General features: G+C 47.8%; 2 protein-coding genes across 2 annotated transcripts; both read left to right on the forward strand.

Moving 5' to 3' along the window:
• The first annotated feature begins 6,968 nt into the window (after window positions 1-6,968).
• On the forward strand, window positions 6,969-10,836 carry LOC119307587. The gene has a single exon (XM_037583666.1). The coding sequence runs from the start codon at window positions 7,822-7,824 to the stop codon at window positions 10,564-10,566; it is 2,745 nt and encodes a 914-aa protein (XP_037439563.1). The 5' UTR covers window positions 6,969-7,821; the 3' UTR covers window positions 10,567-10,836.
• Window positions 10,837-13,094: 2,258 nt separating this feature from the next.
• LOC119309169 lies at window positions 13,095-20,274 on the forward strand. The gene is made up of 12 exons (XM_037585215.1): window positions 13,095-13,154; window positions 14,085-14,505; window positions 14,589-14,794; window positions 14,962-15,226; window positions 15,409-15,611; window positions 15,762-16,009; window positions 17,119-17,391; window positions 18,270-18,364; window positions 18,469-18,596; window positions 18,938-19,409; window positions 19,586-19,833; window positions 19,960-20,274. Exons 1-12 carry the CDS (start codon window positions 13,095-13,097, stop codon window positions 20,257-20,259), a joined length of 2,919 nt encoding a protein of 972 aa, XP_037441112.1. The 3' UTR covers window positions 20,260-20,274.
• Window positions 20,275-20,764: the final 490 nt, after the last annotated feature.

A 20,764-nucleotide genomic window follows, 5' to 3' on the forward strand; every position in this document is an offset into this window, starting at 1 on the left:
AGTGGGAGTTCATTAAATAATTTGATTAGATGAACTTAATTATCATGAACTTAATCTAAAAACCTTTGCAAAATGTCTTGTAGATCAAATGGCCAACGCTCATGTCAACCTCAACTTCAACGCGTTCCTAGAGAAAACCAAGCTGAAAGATGATGGAAACAACTATACTGACTGGGTCCGGAACCTGAGGATCATCCTCATAGCTGCCAAGAAAGCATATGTCCTAGAAGGACCGCTAGGTGATGCACCCATCCCAGAGAACCAAGACGTTATGAACGCTTGGCAGTCACATGCTGATGATTACTCCCTCCTTCAGTGCGGCATGCTTTACAGCTTAGAACCGGGGTCCAAGAGCGTTTTGAGCAACACGGAGCATATGAAATGTTCGAAGAGCTAAAAATGGTTTTCCAAGCTCATGCCCGGGTCGAGAGATATGAATTCTCCGACAAGTTCTACAGTTGTAAGATGGAGGAAAATAGTTATGTCAGTGAGCACATACTCAAAATGTCTGGGTTGCACAACTGCTGGTCCCAGCTGGACATTAACCTCCCGGACGAGGCGGTCATTGACAGAATCCTTCAGTCGCTCCCACCTAGCTACAAGAGCTTTGTGATGAACTACAATATGCAAGGGATGGTGAAAACTACTCTTGAAGTATTTTCAATGCTGAAATCAACGGAGGTAGAAATCAAAAAGGAGCATCAAGTGTTGAAGGTCAATAAAACCACTAGTTTCAAGAAAGGCAAGGGTAAGAAGAACTTCAAGAAGGACGGCAAGGGAGTTGCCGCGCCCGGTAAACCAGTTGCCGGGAAGAAGCCAAAGAATGGACCCAAACCTGAGACTCAGTGCTTTTATTGCAAGGGAAAGGGACACTAGAAGCGGAACTGCCCCAAATACTTAGCGGACAAGAAGGCCGGCAACACTAAAGGTATATGTGATATACATGTAATTGATGTGTACCTTACCAGTACTCGTAGTAGCTCCTGGGTATTTGATACCGGTGCAGTTGCTCATATTTGTAACTCAAAGCAGGAGCTGTGAAATAAGCGGAGACTGGCGAAGGACGAGGTGACGATGCGCGTCGGGAATGGTTCCAAGGTCGATGTGATCGCCGTCGGCACGCTACCTCTACATTTACCTACGAGATTAGTTTTAAACCTCAATAATTGTTATTTAGTGCCAGCTTTGAGCATGAACATTGTATCTGGATCTCGTTTAATATGAGATGGCTACTCATTTAAATCCGAGAATAATGGTTGTTCTATTTATACGAGAGATATGTTTTATGGTCATGCCCCGCTGGTCAATGGTTTATTCTTGATGAATCTCGAACGTGATGTTACACATATTCATAGTGTGAATACCAAAAGATGTAAGGTTGATAACGATAGTCCCACATACTTGTGGCACTGCCGCCTTGGTCATATTGGTGTCAAGCGCATGAAGAAGCTCCATGCTAATGGACTTTTAGAGTCTCTCGATTATGAATCATTTGACACATGCGAACCATGCCTCATGGGCAAAATGACCAAGACTCCGTTCTCCGGAACAATGGAGCGAGCAACCAACTTATTGGAAATCATACATACTGATGTGTGCGGTCCAATGAGCGTTGAGGCTCGCGGAGGCTATCGTTATGTTCTCACTCTCACTGATGACTTAAGTAGATATGGGTATGTCTACTTGATGAAACACAAGTCTGAGACCTTTGAAAAGTTTAAGGAATTTTAGAATGAGGTAGAGAATCAACGTGACCGAAAAATAAAGTTCTTACGATCAGATCGTGGAGGAGAATATTTAAGTCACGAATTTGGTACGCACTTCAGGAAATGTGGAATTGTTTCACCACTCATGCCGCCTGGAACACCTCAGCGTAACGGTGTGTCCGAACGTTGTAATCGCACTTTGTTGGATATGGTGCGGTCTATGATGTCTCTTACCGATTTACCGCTATCATTTTGGGGATACGCTTTAGAGACAGCTACATTCACTTTAAATAGGGCACCGTCTAAATCCGTTGAGACGACACCGTACGAATTATGGTTTGGGAAGAAACCTAAGCTGTCGTTTCTAGAAGTTTGGGGATGCGATGCTTATGTCAAGAAACTTCAACCTGAAAAGCTCGAACCCAAGTCGGAAAAATGCGTCTTCATAGGATACCCTAAGGAAACTATTGGGTATACCTTCTACCTTAGATCCGAAGGCAAGATCTTTGTTGTCAAGAACGGGTCCTTTCTGGAGAAAGAGTTTCTCTCGAAAGAAGTAAGTGAGAGGAAAGTAGAACTCGATGAAGTACTACCTCTTGAACCGGAAAGTAGTGCAGCTCAGGAAAATGTTCCTGTGGTGCGTACACCGACTAGAGAGGAAATTAATGATGATGATCAAGGTACTTCGGATCAAGTTGCTACTGAATTTTGTAGGTCCACAAGGACACGTTCCACACCAGAGTGGTATGGCAACCCTGTCCTGGAAATCATGTTGTTAGACAATGGTGAACCTTCAAACTATGAAGAAGCGATGGCGGGCCCAGATTCCAACAAATGGCTTGAAGCCATGCAATCCGAGATAGGATCCATGTATGAAAACAAAGTATGGACTTTGACAGACTTGCCCAATGATGGCGAGCGATAGAAGATAAATGGATCTTTAAGAAGAAGACGGACGCAAATGGTAATGTTACCATCTATAAAGCTCGACTTGTCGCTAAGGGTTATCGGCAAATTCAAGGGGTTGACTACGATGAGACTTTCTCTCCCGTAGCAAAGCTGAAGTTCGTCTGAATCATGTTAGCAATTGCCGCATACTATGATTATGAGATATGGCAAATGGACGTCAAAACGGCATTCCTTAACGGCTATCTTAAGAAAGAACTGTATATGATGCAGCCGGAAGGTTTTGTCGATCCTGAGAATGCTAACAAGGTATGCAAGCTCCAGCGATCCATTTATGTGCTGGTGCAAGCATCTCGGAGTTGGAACATTCGCTTTGATGAGATGATCAAAGCGTTTGGGTTTATGCAGACTTATGGAGAAGCCTGCATTTACAAGAAAGTGAGTGGGAGCTCTGTAGCATTTCTCATATTATATGTGGATGACATACTTTTGATGGGAAATGATATAGAACTTTTGGAAAACATTAAGGCCTACTTCAATAAGTGTTTTTCAATGAAGGACCTTGGAGAAGTTGCTTACATATTAGGCATCAAGATCTATAGAGATAGATCGAGATGCCTCATAGGTCTTTCACAAAGCACATACCTTGATAAGATATTGAAGAAGTTCAATATGGATCAGTCCAAGAAGGGGTTCTTGCATGTGTTGCAAGGTCTGAAATTGAGCTCGACTCAATGTCCGACCACGGCAGAAGATAGAGAAAAGATGAGTGTCGTCCCCTATGCCTCAGCCATAGGGTTTATCATGTATGCCATGCTGTGTACCAGACCTGATGTAAACCTTGCCGTAAGTTTGGTAGGAAGGTACCAAAGTAATCCTGGCATGGAACACTGGACAGCGGTCAAGAATATCCTGAAGTACCTGAAAAGGACTAAGGATATGTTTCTCGTTTATGGAGGTGACGAAGGGCTCGTCGTAAAGGGTTAGGTCGACGCTAGCTTCGACACTGATCTGGATGACTCTAAGTCGCAAACCGGATACGTGTATATTTTGAATGGGGGCAGTAAGCTGGTGCAGTTGCAAGCAGAGCATCGTGGCGGGATCTACATGTGAAGCGGAGTACATGGCAGCCTCGGAGGGAGCGCATGAAGCAATCTGGATAAAGGAGTTCATCACCGACCTAGGAGTCATACCCAATGCGTCGGGGCCAATCATCCTCTTCTGTGACCACACTGGAGCTATTGCCCTTGCCAAGGAGCCCAGGTTTCATAAGAAGACCAGACACATCAAGCGTCGCTTCAATTCTATTCGTGAAAATGTTCAAGATGGAGACATAGATATTTGCAAAGTGCATACGGATCTGAATGTCGCAGATCCGTTGACTAAATCTCTTCCGCGAGCAAAACATCATCAACACCAAAACTCTATGGGTGTTCGATTCATCACAATGTAACTAGATTATTGACTCTAGTGCAAGTGGGAGACTGTTGGAAATATGCCCTAGAGGCAATAATAAAATGATTATTATTATATTTCCTTGTTCATGATAATTGTCTATTATTCATGCTATAATTGTGTTATCCGGAAATCGTAATACATGTGTGAATAAATAGACCACAACATGTCCCTAGTAAGCCTCTAGTTGACTAGCTCGTTGATCAACAGATAGTCATGGTTTCCTGACTATGGACATTGGATGTCGTTGATAACGGGATCACATCATTAGGAGAATGATGTGATGGACAAGATCCAATCCTAAGCATAACACAAGATCGTGTAGTTCGTTTGCTAGAGCTTTTCCAATGTCAAGTATCATTTCCTTAGACCATGAGATCGTGTAACTCCCGTATACTGTAGGAGTGCTTTGGGTGTACCAAACGTCACAACGTAACTAGGTGACTATAAAGGTATACTACAGGTATCCCCGAAAGTATCTATTGGGTTGACACGGATCGAGACTGGGATTTGTCACTCCGTATGACGGAGAGGTATCTTTGGGCCCACTCGGTAATGCATCATCATAATGAGCTCAATGTGACCAGTTTGGTCACGGGATCATGCATTACGGTACGAGTAAAGTGACTTGCCGGTAACGAGATTGAACGAGGTATTGGGATACCGACGATCGAATCTCGGGCAAGTAATGTATCGATTGTCAAAGGGAATTGTATAGGGGATTACTTGAATCCTCGACATCGTGGTTCATCCGATGAGATCATCGAGGAGCATGTGGGAGCCAACATGGGTATCCAGATCCCGCTGTTCGTTATTGACCGGAGAGTCGTCTCGGTCATGTCTGCATGTCTCCTGAACCCGTTGGGTCTACACACTTAAGGTTCGGTGACGCTAGGGTTATAGAGATATTAGTATGCGGTAACCTGAAAGTTGTTCGGAGTACCGTATGAGATCCCGGACGTCACGAGGAGTTCCGGAATGGTCCGTAGGTAAAGAATTGTATATAGGAAGTCCAGTTTCGGCCATCGGGAAAGTTTCGGGGGTCACCGGTATTGTACCGGGACCATCGGAAGGGTCCCCGGGGTCCACCGGGTTGGGCCACCTATCCCAGAGGGCCCCATGGGCTGAAGTGGGGAAGGGAACCAACCCCTGGTGGGCTGGTGCGCCCCCCTTGGGCCTCCCCTGCGCCTAGGGTTGGAAACCCTAGGGGTGGGGGCGCCCCACTTGGCTTGGGGGGCAAGCCACCCCCTTGGCCGCCGCCCCCCCTTGAGATCCAATCTCTAGGGGCCGACGCCCCCCAGGGCCCCTATATAAAGAGGGGGGGAGGGAGGGCTGCACACCCCTGCTCCTGGCGCCTCCCTCTCCCTCCGCACCACCTCTCCCTCTCGCTGAGCTTGGCGAAGCCCTGCCGAGATCACCGCTACTTCCACCACCACGCCGTTGTGCTGCTGGATCTCCATCAACCTCTCCCTCCCCCTTGCTGGATCAAGAAGGAGGAGACGTCTTCCCAACCGTACGTGTGTTGAACGCGGAGGTGCCGTCCGTTCGGCGCTAGGATCTCCGGTGATTTGATTTACGACGAGTACGACTCCCTCAACCCCGTTCTCTTGAACGCTTCCGCTCGCGATCTACAAGGGTATGTAGATGCACTCCTCTCTCTCGTTGCTAGATGACTCCATAGATTGATCTTGGTGAAGCGTAGAATTTTTTTATTTTCTGCAACGTTCCCCAACACTTCCATCACTATGACGAGAAGGCAACCACTAGCTCCGTCGCTCGGGGCCGCTGCCCTGGCATCCACTGTCGCGTTGTTAGAAGGCCACGCTGGGCTGGAATACATGCCGTTGCTGTCGCGAGGAGCAGCCTCCGCGGCCATGACGTAGTCGGTCGACCGCAGCCTGTGCCACCTGGGGTCAGATCTGGCCTTCGCAAAGTTGCCACCGTTGATCCTCGAGCACGCTCCGCTCCATGTGGCCTGACGCGCACCCGCCATGCTGTCATCGTTGCCTTGCCCCGGCACGTGCCGCCGGCGCCACAGTCATGCCCAGAAGCCCTGCCCTACACCCCCTAACGGCGGCAGGGAGGAGGGGAGGCCCCGGCGGCAGCTATGTTTTCCCTCCTGTCGCTCGCAAGAGCGACGCGAAGGACCGAAAATACGTTGTGAAGTCATTTACAGAGAAAGTACTATTCAGATGTAAACACCATAGTTTATACGGAGTACAAAGTTGTCGCTAAGTAGAACAAGTGTCAGTTATATGCCCACTTCACTTGTTTAGTGGAGTACTCATCAACATTGAAAATTTAACCGAGCCGGGGAAAAGAAATTATTTCCTTTGAAGCCTATCCAGCTGTGCTGGCACTAAAGTGTCCAAAATAATCATGAAAAGGCAAAACAACACAACACAACATGATTACACAAGAATTATCATCATGCAACGAAAGGACAATGGAAGCAAATACTAACATTTCGCTCCTAAAAAGCACACGTGCATAAAGACGACAACTCCACACACGAGAAACCGGTCAAGGAAATAATGATCCAGACAAAAACTTTTGCTTTAGCCTCCTCATTCATAGGTATAGAGAGAGAGAGAAAAAACCCATAAAACCTAAAGCCAGCACCCAACAACACCACTCTGCTCTGCATTTCAATTCCTGAATGGGGGAAAGAAAGAAAGAAAAGTCAATGCCCCAAGAACGAAAGCCTTTGCTTGCAGCGACTCCTCCACCCACTTTACAGCCCACTGTGCGTGTGTGAGCCCCAGGGACAGGGAGCAAAAACTAACAAGGTAGAGCCAATGATAATATTAATGTGACAGTACCAAACACTTTGTTTTTACCCGGTGGATGCTACTAAGAGCACCCCACCCCCACCCCACCCCACCCCAGGCCAGCCTCACTAAAATAGTGCCGCTACTTTTCAGCTCCAAAGCGAGGCAAGGCAGTAGCAGCAGCAGTAGTGGTAGTGAGTGTAGTACAAACAGGGGGAGAAAAGGAAAGAAAAAAGAAGTTGGTGTGGTGTTGGTAGTTCTTGGATGGAAATGAATGCAACCCCCTCTTCATGATGCCAACGCATTTAGTGCGCTCCAAACCACTCGCGACGAGTTTGGTGAGAGCGGGGAGGATCTGAGTGACCTTGCTCTTGAGATTTCCACTGGTTTGAGAGAGCAGTGATGAGTTCTTCTTGGTGGTGGTGGTGTGCAAAAGCAAGGAGAGTGGAGTCAAATCTTTGCTGAGGTTTCTTTGTTTCTTTCTTTCTTTCTATCCCTCTTCTTTAATTTGAGTTCTTGGTCCTGCCAAAAGCCAAAGCCCTCCCCTTTTTGCTGGGAAAGGCGGAGCGTGTCATTGCATTTCAAGCCCTCCCAACCCTCCTCCGTTTCTTCTCTTCTCCGAGAAAATCCGCGGTTTCCCCGCCTCAAACCCAAGGAGAACCTGAGATTTCTGCACCCGCACGCAGCCGGCCGGCCACTGTTCTTGGTTGAGGGCTCTCACATTTCTGATCCCCCATTCTCTCTCCCCCGGCGGAAGATCCGGTTTTCTTTCCCTTCCCTTCCCCACCCGGAGCCGAGCCGCAGTTTTCTCCGCGCCCGCTGATCCGGAATCCCACCACCCACCCAGAAATCTCGGGGTTTTCCGGTCAGCCCCATCCCCCCATGCCTCGCCGCGCCCGCTGATCCGAGCCGCGACGCACGCAGGGGCGCTGCGGTTGGTTTCCCCTTCCCCGTCGTCGATCCGACAGCTCGGGGGGCGGCACATGCATCTCTCCCTGTGGAAGCCGCTCTCCCACTGCGCCGCCATCCTCCTCTCCAAGAACCACCGGCGGCGCGGTGGGGGAGGCGGTGGGGGCACTGGCGGGCATGGCGGCGGCAACGGCCGGCGTGACGACCCGGCGTCGTTCCTCCGGCAGCTGCGCGACGCGCTGGACGCCGCGTCGGAGGAGGGCGCCCTCTGCCCGCCGCCCGACGCCGCCGGCGCCGAGGAGGACGCCGCCGTCACCCGCTCCCGCTCCCTGGCGCGCCTGCGGGCGCAGCGCGACTTCCTCCGCGCCACCGCGCTCGCCGCCGCCGCCGGCCCGTTCCGCTCCATCTCCGACCTGCCGCTCCTCGCCCACGCCATAGCCACCTTCCTCTCCATGTATCCGGACTACGCCTCCACCTCCGACGTCGACCGCCTCCGCCTCGACCACTACTCCCACCTCGACGCCCCCGGCGCCGGCAGGGTCTGCTTGGACTACTGCGGCTTCGGCCTCTTCGACTCCAGCTGGGACTCCTCCTCCTCGTCCTTCACATTGTCCGAGCTCAATGCCAATCTGAGCAACCACGCGCTCTACGGTGGCGCTGAGCCCGGCACGGCGGAGAATGACATCAAGGAGCGGATCCTCGAGTACTTGAATGTGCCGGCCAGCGAGTACGCCCTGGTGTTCACTGTCAGCCGGGGGTCAGCGTTCAAGCTGCTCGCTGAGTGCTACCCATTCGAGAACAACCGAAGGCTGCTCACCATGTTTGACCATGAGAGCCAGTCGGTGAACTGGATGGCGCAGAGTGCGCGGGCAAAGGGTGCCAAGACGCGCACCGCATGGTTCCGCTGGCCCACTCTCAAGCTCTGCTCGACGGAGCTGCGCAAGGAGATCGTGGGCAAGAAGAAGGCCAGGCGACGGGATGCTGCAGTCGGATTGTTCGTGTTCCCTGCACAGTCTCGGGTGACCGGCGCCAAGTACTCCTACCAGTGGATGGCGCTGGCACAGCAGAATGGCTGGCATGTTATGCTTGATGCTGGTGCACTTGGTCCCAAGGACATGGACTCGCTGGGGCTCTCGCTGTTCCGGCCAGACTTCATTATAACCTCATTCTACCGGGTGTTTGGTTCTGACCCAACTGGATTTGGTTGCCTTCTGATCAAGAAGTCAGTTATTGGGAGCTTGCAGGGGAGGAATGGCTGCAATGCCTCTGGGATGGTTAGGATTGTTCCAGTCTTTCCACAGTACCTGAGTGACTCCATCGATGAATTTGATGCAGTGGAAACGGAGGGGCTTGAAGACGACGCTTGCACTCCGATAGATGAAAATCCAGTGCCTGATGTCCGGAATGGCTCTCAGCTGCCAGCATTTTCAGGTGTGTACACGTCTGCTCAGGTCAGAGAGACGTTTGAGAGTGACCCTGGTCGTGATAGCAGCTCGGATAGGGACGGGGCGAGCACCATTTTTGAAGAAACTGAGAGCATATCTGTCGGTGAGGTGATGAGGAGTCCAGCATTCAGCGAGGACTGTTCATCAGAGAACTCTTTCTGGGTTGATGTTGGCCAGAGCCCGTTGGGGTCAGAGAAGTCTGGTCAGTTCAAGAAAGGGAAACTGGGATCACCATTACCATCGTCTTGGTTCACTGGCAGAAAGGGTAACAAGAGGATGTCACCCACATCAAGGATATCTAGAAGCCCACTTTATGATGGTAATGTGATTTCTTTTGATGCTGCTGTATTGTCAGTTTCACAAGATGTAGACTGCCTCAGGGAAGACCCTGAAGAAGAAATCTATGAGAATGGCCGGGGAAATCATTTCAGGCAAGTTAGTGAAATCCAGGAGGAGCCAGAGGTGGAAGAGGTTGCATGCCAACATGCCATGAATGGTGATTTGGACCACAAAGAAAGTGCGATAAGAAGGGAGACTGAAGGGGAATTTCGGCTGCTGGGACGGAGGGATGGAAACAGCAGGTTTGCTGGCGGTCGTCTCTTCGGTGTTGAAGAGATTGACGGAGCTATAAGCATGGGGCGCAGGGTTTCATTCAACACTGAGGCAAATATGATTGCTGACAGACTACATCGGGCCTCAGATGCTGCTGAAGCGTCTGGATATCCATTTCGTGATGACGATGCCTGTATAAGTGATGGGTATGATGATGCTCAAGACTGGAGCAGGAGGGAACCAGAGATAATTTGCAGGCACATTGATCATGTTGATATGATGGGGCTCAACAGAACAACTCTTAGGTTAAGGTACCTTATCAATTGGCTAGTAACTTCGCTGTTGCAGCTGAAGCTGCCAGGCTTGAAAGACAGTGATGGAGTTCCTCTTGTCCACATTTATGGTCCAAAGATTAAGTATGAAAGGGGAGCGGCCGTTGCTTTCAATCTGAAGCAAAGTGGTGGCGCTTTCATTAATGCTGAATTTGTCCAGAAGATAGCTGAGAAAAATGGCATATCTCTCGGCATCGGTTTTCTTAGTCATATAAAGATAGACCCAAACCAGAAGCAGTCAAATGGAGCACTAGATATACCCGAGGCTTCCTTTTATAAGAATGGTCGCAGAGACAGTAAAAAGGTGACTGTAAGAGTTGAAGTTGTGACTGCTTCGCTTGGCTTCCTCACTAACTTTGAAGATGTGTACAAGATGTGGGCATTTGTTGCCAAGTTCTTAGATCCTTCATTCCTGGAAAGTGAGCGCATTGCCATAGCTACTGACCAAATGGAGGCGATAGCTGCTGAGCACATGCAAGGGCAAATTTGAGCTTGATGTATGATGTATCGATCAATGAAGGAGTGGAAGGTGATCTTTCTCCTTTTGTCGAGCCATAATTTGTGTTTTCGAGGGGTAATTGGTAGTGGATTTAGCAGATTTTTTTATTCTTTGCCTAGTTCCTCGACATGTGACTTATTTTTGTGTCATGTAGAGTTTGCTCAAATATGTACCAGCGGCTCATCAGTAGAGCTCTTTTCCACTGAACAATGTTTGTAAAGCAGCTCACTGGAAATGAAATAGTTTTGAGTGCTTTGTACCTGGAATGTGTTCATGATGCAGTTTTCACATCCTCTGTTAAAATTGTCTTCTAATTTATTTTTGTTTGTGGTTACTGCTTAAAGTTGTAACTTTTTGCCGACCTTTGATAATCAATCCATGTTGCTGGATGACTGTCCTTTTTGTTCATGGAAACTCACAACTGAGAATGGTGTGCGCCGCTTCGAAGTTCCAACTTCCACTTTGATTTTATTCCAGTCTGTCTGTTCAACATGTTTATGTCTTGTTGAAATAGAACCATTCAGTTGGATTTGAACTGTTTCTAAGTACTATCGCTTTCCTTCTTGGGTGAACTTCAATCATGAATTGTCTCAGTGTGGTATTATACAATTTCAACCCCCTTTTTGTGTATGTTATGTTTTTTTGGCAGGATTACTAATAATCTGAGACTTGATTGCCTTCGATAACCTGATCTGAAGAAGCATTAGGAACCAGTCACTGATTGTTGGATGTACTCCTGGAGTTTTTGCATGTCCTAGCATTGAAACATAACATTATCATGATCGTTGTCTCAGTGGGCTCGCATGAATAAGATCCTGTATAACCATTAATGTTATTCTTCCTTTTGTACTAGTAAATCAAAATTACGAACATCCACTACCGATCTATTTGGTATTTTGGTGCATGTCTTCCCCCAGCCCAGGTAAGAAGGTAGCTCCAATTTTGACGGTGCAATTTCCTTTGTGTATGACTTTTGGATGCTCCCTATTTATCAGTAATTATAATCAGGGAGTCCCATCATAGATCCGCTCTGCAATACCATGAAATATCTTTTATGGACCTTCAGTTGTGCTGGTAAACTAAATTGGGAACTCTCTACAAGTCAGAAGCTTATCTTGTGTTATGAGTTGTCAATGTTCAGTTTCTGTACCGGTTTCTACAGTAATTAGTCATGTTAACTCAGGTGCATTGCCTAGTGTTACGCTTAACATGACGATTTCATTAATTTTTCCCTTTTAAATTGCTTAAATGTGCTATTTTATTTTTATCCTTGAAATGTAGAAGACAGCAGAATTGTGATAAACCCCTTACTAGGCTCTATTAGTATGCAGCAACTGTACATCAGTTTGTATTTAATACACATACATCAGTTTTGAGCTTTTGCCCCTACTGTGGCTGCCCTGTCCTTCTTGTACTGCCATGTAGCAGCAACATCACATTTTATGCCAAGCAACTTACAAAATGATGCAACCATTGGGCTGTAAAATGGAGGAATTGTAAATGCATTTTTTTTTGTACAGCCGAAAGAAAAACGATCCCAGCATCAAATGCATTTCTTTTCCCAGAACAAATGCCTGAAACATTCTTTCCTGCTTAGGCCTGGCTGGCTCTGATCTGATCAGTGGCTGGCCATACCCTATTCTGTTCACTCAGTTTGACAGGCATAGTCAAGAGAATCTTCCCAAGTATGTCGAGGCAGAGCAGTGGCAGTATGTGTTCAGTGCTCATGTTCAGAAGAAAACGATTCATTGAAAAAATTAAAGAGGATGGTTTTCAGTTCCCAGTCTATTCCTCTTCCTAATTAATCAGTTTTACTTCTCTGTCCACAGTGGGTTTTAACTCACATAATATGTGTCTTGAAGTGTTGAATGCGGCTTGTGACTTTTGGGTTCTCCATACAGCCATACAGTACTATTTATCTGTGAGACTGTGACCTTTGTGCTAGCACTGCTCAGAGCATCCCTCTGGATCCGTGGCAACCGGCAACCTTGCAGAAGTCCTGGTAATCTCCTGCTTTAATCTCTGCTGTTGTTTTCGCTATTGCTACTGACCACATCTGCTACTACACTCTAGATATTGCTGCCCTTTCTTATCTTCTTAGACTATATGGAAGAAATGAAACTGGAATATGGCAGTAGATTCTGCAGCTTTTAGTGCTTAAAAGTCAAAGCTATCAAATAGCAACTTTTGTCATGCTTTCATCTGCATCAGCCTGAATAAACTTTTCTAGTGATGTTCTTTTTCAACAGTAGGGCACAATGTCAGCACAGTCGGTTCATGTCAATTAGCCTGAATACTGAAAGCAGGTTACTTCCCAGTTCCCACCTGTTTACGTGCCTACTGTAAATTGATTTTGTCCTCCCTTCCTAATAACTTCCATCTTTATTAACATTGTAGGAGTGATCAGAGGATGGACAAGTCTTGCACACAATGCAAGGATTATGTCGCACATCAATATTGGGACCACATGGATAATCGGAAAAAGCGTTTCTTTAAGCTTATGCTTGGCAATTTCAGGAATGGAGTGGTACGATCTTCTCGACTATGCTGTTCCTGTGGACAAATATACATGTTCTATAGTTTGTTAGTTTGTTGTTTTGGGTAAGTGGACAACTTAGGTCCTGGGATAACAGTTTCATGGTTTACTCATCTTAGTACTTGATTTGGAGGTTCGAACCAGTTTTGTTTTTATGTATGAGTAGTTGTTTGAGAATCAATTTCTGGCAAAAATGTTGAACGTCAGAAAATTATCGGAAATTATCAGGACATTCACCTCAATATTCTGTTCATGCATGGAGTTAGGATCCACATGTCTGTGGTTTTGTGAGACATGGATTATTTGTAAAGCATGCCCTGAAAAACTGACTTAGTGGGTGGCATATCCTGAAAACCACTCCTTAAACTATGCATAAGGCATATTCAAAGGGGGCAGCCCCAGTGCATGTAGCTCCCGCTTGCGCAGGGTCTGGGGAAGGGTCCGACCACTTTGGGTCTATTGTACGCAGCCTTTCCCTACATTTCTGCAAGAGGCTGTTTCCAGGACTTGAACCCGTGACCTCATGGTCACAAGGCAGCAGCTTTACCACTGCGCCAAGGCTCCCCTTCATGCATAAGGCATATTCAAATAAATAAATTTATATCTGCATTGAGAAAACATGTTTGCTCTTGGTTTTCAGTAAAATTAGCAGCAACGACCTTGTTATTTATATGGATCAATATAACTAGTTATTACTCTTAAAATAGTAACGGTGTAATGCTTTCAATTTTATGACATACTCCATGTTAGTGTAAATTACCTCTTTATCCTACCATGTACTCCCTCCGTTCCTAAATGTAAGTCTTTATAGAGATTTCACCAGATGGACTACATAAGGAGCAAAATGAATGAATCCAAACTTAAAATGCATCTACATACATCCGTATGTAGTTCGTAGTGGAATCTCTACAAAGACTTATATTTAGGAACGGAGGGAGTACATGCTGTCAATTTTATTTTTTAATCCCTGCAGACCATACCAGAGAAGTTTGTGCGCAGTGTCAGAGGAATGATCTCTGAACTAGTCAAACTAGAAACTCCAGATGGTAATACATATAATGTTCATATTGCCAAGGAACTGAATAATCTAGTCCTTCGATCTGGATGGTCAAAATTTGCCAGTGTTTATGAGCTTCAAGAGGGTGACTTTTTGAGGTTCAAATACAATGGGGACTCCCACTTCAAAGTTGAGATCTATGATCCAAGTGCTTGCGAGAAAGAGACATCCTGCGTTGTAATGAACTACAATCCAGGTCTCCAAAAACGGAGCGTTCCTCATGATAATCAAATGTTATCACCGGAGGGTGAAAGGTTAGCAAAGCGTCACAATGGTTGCTGCAGCGACAGTTGCAAAACTTCAAAGATGAATCCAGCAGGCTCTCCACACAAACCAAGTAAAGATACATATTTCCTCCTAGTTCTAGCACAGTGTGATCAAGTTTCATTATTAACAGCATTAATGGTTGATATTGCGCAGCTAAAAAGGAAGTCCCATCTTCTGAAGATGCCAGGAGTTCAGGTGAACTTCAGACTTCCACCAGGTCTCGCTATTTCTTAGCAACAGGGTGCAACCTGACTGATGCACATAAGGTGGAAGTCGACAAAATTGAGCAAAATATCAGGCCTGAGATTCCACTATATGTCAAAACCATGTCCAGTGCCAGTCTGGTTGATGGATTTCTGGTATGTTGGCAGTTGCATTACTTGCATTGCATACTTAATGACTACTTGAGCTGTTTGACTTTTTCAGAACTTGTTCTTGCGATGATCAGAACTTCAGATTCACCTGTTAAATCTTGTTAAAGCTTTGCTGAACTCATCAAAACTAACTGCTAGATCATTTGTGATAGGTCATATGCAAAGATTACGCTATCAAACACCTTCCATGCAAAGACGAATTCATCACATTTTGTCATGCCAGTCATAGCAAGACATGGCGTGCTCATTACAAGATCAATGCTGATGATACATATCATCTTTCTACCGGATGGTTGAGATTTGTCGATGACAACCAGTTGCAAAAAGGCGATACTTGCGTGTTTGAAGTATTAAAGAGGCAGAGAAGTTTCACAATGGCAGTTCATCTGCTTAAAGCAAGCTATCATCATCCACCAGGTAATGCCCTGCGTATATGCATGCAGTGTGAGGGATCATCCTTTAGATGTAGCTCTACTCACAGTGGGGTGGGGAAAAACTTGAAAATGAATCCAGCAGATTCTGTAAGAGATGATGTAAATTAATGCACTATTGGTTTCGTGTCCCATGTTTAGTAATTTGTGACTGGGTTTTTTTTGTAGGATTTCCCGCTTCTTCCAAGAGTCTTAGGCCTGAAGCCAAGAGTTTTAGGCCTGAAGATAAAGTGAGGCTGTCACGATTCATCACATTGGAGGGTCTGCTGAAGACTAAAGTGCATGAGAAAGTAGAAGTTATTAAGCCCGAAATCCCTGTTTTTGTGTCTATCATGATGAAAACCAATGTTAGCGGCAGAAGCCTCAGTTTGGTGAGCCACCATCACTTTGTTCATATTCAAAAGAAAAGGGCAAATACATTTCGTCAGCGGAAGTTTATTCCCTGTTATAGTGAGAAAACAGAAAAGTAGAGCAGTGAAGTTTTCACTGAATCTTACTTAATTTTTTTTCCGTGCAATCAGGCCTTCAGTCTGGATTATGCCAAAGATTTTCTCCCTGGTGAGAACCAAATTTTCAGGCTTCATCGGCCCGGGGAAAGCGCTCCATGGAAAACTGAATTCAAGAGCTTTGCTTCAAGGCGTTGGCTTGTTAGAGGCTGGGAGCAATTTGTCATTGACAACAAACTGGAACTAGACGATGTCTGCCTCTTCGAGCGGATTGAAAACAAGAAGAAGCTCAGGATGATGGTCCACATCATCCGAAAGAAAGAGTACTGTTGATTTGCTCCCTTTTTTTGCCTATGCTTTTGTAATCGGGAAGTTTAGTATCGTCAGTGGGTTTTTGTGTTGGAATTTTCCTGACTCATCCGACAAAATCTCAGAGAAGTGCTAGAATAAACAACATTACCTGGATATGATGATACTTCCTGGTTAGTTTGTGTTACAGAATCATGGTCATATTGTGACTTCTAAGTATCAGTATAAGTTGTTTCGGATATATCCTTTGAGAATGCGCAAAATTCTTGTAATCCAATCCCATGAAATTGATGTGTACAAATTTGAGAAGCTTATGTATTGTTCTACATTCTTGCAAAGTTTAACCTCAAATTAAGTATTGTCAATGGATTGCTTCTGACAACTGTATGCTGCAACCAGGAGGCAATGAGCTGTAACTTGATAAGATCACAGACAATTTGATTACAGTTAGTTTCTGCAACGTTACTTGATTGAAATGACTGCGCACTGTCCACTCCACTTAGAGCAACTCCAATGGGATGACCCATTTCGTCTGCCCGCGTCCGTTTGGGTCGGCACGGACAAAAGTGGCGGCCCAACGCGCCGACCCAAACCCATTTCACGTCGCGTCCGCGCTGACGCATTTGCGGCCCAAATTTGTGTCTGGAATGCGTCGGCGCGGACGCGAAGTGGACGCGTCGCGCGTCTCCTCGTCGTCCGCCGCGTCCCCACCTGGCGGCCGTCCAACTACGACGGTCAACATAATTTATGACGACCGCCCACCTTGGGCCCACGAGTCAGCGACGGCGGTCGTCCTTTTTTAAGCCGAGCGTGCGGCGGGGCCGTCCTCATCCACTACCACTCGCCCCCCGTCCCCATCTGGCCACCCCCGCCCCCACGCCGGCGACAACCCTAGCCACCGCCAGCATGGGTTTCTTCTTCGGCATCGGCAGCAGCTGCAAGGGCAAAGCCCCCGCCCGCCATTCCCCCGCCCTCCCCGCGCCGGCGCGTGCTCCCCGGCAGAGGCAGTGCATCAACGTGCCGTTGCACCAGGCTGAGTGGCACTGGCACCACCGCGTGCCTTTGCCGTACCCGGATGTGACGCTGTCGCATGACTGGCATTTGGCTCCGGAGAGGATCCCAGTGCCGGCGGCGCCGCGGACGGCGAGGGCCCATGCGGAGGAGGTGCGGCACCGGCGGGCGTTGCTGACGTCGGAGCAGCGCGCCGACCCGCACTTACCGTCGACTCGCCCAACTGGGCTCGATGGTTCGCCTTCGAGCACGAGGAGGCGAGGCGACGCGGCGTCCGCAGCGTCGACCACAGCCTTCCGCCGCCCGCGCTCGTCGTCCACGACGAGGACCAGGAGGCCGAGGCCGCCTACCAGGCGGCCATCAAGGAGAGCGAGGAGGAGAAGCGGTGGAGGGAGGCGGACGAGGCGGCTTTCGAGGCTGCCATGGCGGAGGCCATGGCCCTCTCCGCGGCGGGCGACTGCGTCGTGCCGCCGGTGGCCCCGCCGTCCCCGCCCAAAGCCGAGCCGGAGGAGCCGGCCTACCTCGAGCGCTACTCCTGGACCGGAGTAGTGCGCGAGTGGGTTAGCGCTCCGCCGATCTGGCTCGGGGCGACGGAGAAGCAGGAGGCGGCCTACCTCGACCACTGGCGCCGCGTTCGGCTGGCCGAGGAGCGCCGGGAGGACGAGCGCCTGCAGATGCTCGACCGCGAGGCCGAAGAGGAGGCACGCCAGGCCTAGGCAGCGGTGGCGCAGGCAGCGGCGGCAAAGCCCGACATCACCGCCGTCTGGAACACGGCGTTCCCCTGGGCCGGCCCTGCGCCGACGCTGATCGACCTCACCGGTCCAGGCGCAGCCGCCGCCGCCGCCGAGGACGCCTAGGGCAGCGCGTCGTCTAGTTTTAATGTAATGTGGACTTTCGCCGGCCTTCGTGGCCGGCTTTTATGTTTAATTAAATGCATGCATTTATTTTCAAAATGCTTCCAATACTTTTTTTGCCGCGCCGACGAAATGGGTCGGGCCAGCGCTGGGCGCTCGCGCCGACCCAAACACGACATCGGACGTTTGTGTCCGCCGGGCCGACCCAAACGGACAAAAGCGCCGTCCGTTTGGGTCGGCCCGTTGGAGTTGCTCTTACTGCCAATTTCACCTCCCCCAAAGATGAAGTAAACATAGCACACGTCTGCCATGGTGGCCCCACCTTTCAGTGGGTGAGGTCCATGAACACCCAGAGTCCACTAGTCTTCCCTGAGCTGTAACTTTAGGTGAAATCTATTTATGTATGTAGTTACTCCACTAGTCTCGTCAGCCAGCGCCAGCACAACTCCTCTCTCTCCCTCTCTCTTCTCACCAGGAAGAATCAGGGAATGCATGAAGAGCAAGGCAAGCACAGCTCTCTCTCTCTCTCTCTCTCTGTGTGTGTGTGTGTGTGTGTGTGCGCGCGCGCTGTGGCTGAGGATGTTGCTTCTGTGATTGTTGAATGGCAGATGAGATGATGGGTGAGAAAGGGTGCGAGAGCTGCAAGAAGTGGCAGGAGCACTACTACTGGGAGCACATGGATGCGAGCAAGACCAAGTTCTTCAAGCTCATGACACAAGATTCCCAGCAGCGCATTGTAAGTATCCAATACCCTCACAAGGATTGAACTCTCTAACAATAGTTGACCGCTTGTACTAGCTAGTTCCAAATTGTTGATTTTCCCCTTGCAAAAAGAAAAGGATGTTTGAAAAACAACGGCAACTAGGACTAATCCTGATTTTCTAGAAAGCATAAAGAAGTCGTACAAGGCTCATCAGTCATGTATGTATGTATCAGAAACGCAACACTTATGGTGTTTTCTCCAAAAACAAAATGTCTTAGAAGATGGAACTTACTTACCTCCCAATAATGGACTGTACAAACTTAAAATGGATCCTCTGTACTAATCGCCTGCCAATTTTGTCTTCTCCATCTTAGCGCATACCGGACAAATTTGCGAGCAATTTCATCAGGCAGATGCAGAACCCACAGGGATTTGACCTGAAAGCAACAAGCGGCGAAACATGGCATGTGGGTGTTACCAAGGTTGCCAATGGCCTGTTCTTCAGTTCAGGATGGGGAGATTTTGTCAAGGCTCATGAACTGCAGGAGAATGACCTCCTGGTCTTCACATTCAGCGGCAACTCCTCTTTTGAGGTTCTCGTCTTCGATGCGACCGGCTGCGAGAAACTATCTTCTCTCTTCGCTGGCGCTGGCATGCGCAAACATTTTCATGGTATGGTGGGTCAACAGGTTGAGCAATACTCTCTAAGTGATGATTCTGATTCTGATTCTGATGATGACGACGGCGAGGAGGATGACGATGATGATACAAGTGTGCCGTGTCAGCTGATTGAGTCCCGTCAGAATGTCTCCACTTTAAGGAAATTCAGTAGCAGAACCAAACCAAGTAAGGCATCATGTGGTTCGACTAATGCATGAGATGATATCTCTGAATCTATCCCTTTCTTGAGATCTTGGTGTAGTCAGCTAACACAGACCCATGTAACTATGCACATGATTAACAATTATCTTTTGCTGGTTTTTTCAAATGCTAAATTTAAGCTCATGTACACACTGTTTCAGGGAAAGAGCTTCTTCCTGGATCACCAAACTGTAGCAGCTCATGTGATGTTAAGCATGAGGAAACTGATGAAGAGGAGAGTGATGACGACACATATGCTGACTTCGACTACTGCTACTCGAGGGCTGCAAAGCAACTACCCGACGACGAAAAAAGTGAAATAATCGGGCTGGCTTCGATCCAACCGGGCAATCCAGCATTCATGACAGTTCTTCTGAGGGCCCACCTGCAACACAAGAACAACTTTCTGGTCAGTTTGGACTGATCAAAACGATCTAACGCACTTACAGCAAGCTTGTGTAATTTTGTGTCAACTCTGGCATGCACAAGGTTTCCCATATGTTTAGACATTAATTTCTCCTTGTGCCTTGTGCAGGTCATCCCCAGTAAATTTGTACACGAACATCTTCACATGAGATCACATGAGGTTGTGCTCCTCAGGCCAAACAGAGAAGAGAGGTGGCATGTCAGGTACTACCAGGGGAGCTCCAGCAGAGGCTTCAGGGGCCAACCCTGGGCCAAGTTCGTCCGTGACAACGAACTGCACGAGGGGGATGTCTGCGTCTTCGAGCTGATCAAAGGCGTGAGGAATGAGAAGAAGGCGGCGAGGACGACGATGACCGTCCATGTTGTCAGGAGGAGGAGGTCCAACGGTCGGTTTGCCTTAGTGGGCTAAGTTCCTGCAGTGTGGGAGGTGCGCTGAATATTTTGGCATGTAATATGCAGTGTAGATATGTGCAAGTGCCTAGTACTGAAACCTGAACTGGAGTACTTAGCTGGTATGAGCAGTGTGCTGAATGTTTCTGAACCAGAGGGGAAATCACCACTGATCATCAACAACGTCTTTCCGCTGCACCCCCATGAGATGTGACTAGTGCACCTCCAAGACTAAGGGTTCATAGTTTTATGTGTATGGTAAGATCTGTCTTTGTGTTTCTAATGTTTAGATGACATGAGCTGCCCTTTGTACCTCACTAAGGGTAAAACACTGCATAACTCCTTGACAGTGGTTATGTCTTCAACTATATGCCATCATGCTTTTGCAATGCTCTATTTTATTATCTAATACTAGGGTTTCAATCACCCTGATTGAAGCATTAGCCATTAGGTTTGGCGTGTGTCGATATAGTGGATTTAGGATGTACTGCCTATATAACATGATGCTAACCTATGTCATAATT

Source organism: Triticum dicoccoides, chromosome 5B (genome assembly GCF_002162155.2).
Source record: "Triticum dicoccoides isolate Atlit2015 ecotype Zavitan chromosome 5B, WEW_v2.0, whole genome shotgun sequence".
Lineage (NCBI taxonomy): Eukaryota > Viridiplantae > Streptophyta > Magnoliopsida > Poales > Poaceae > Triticum > Triticum dicoccoides.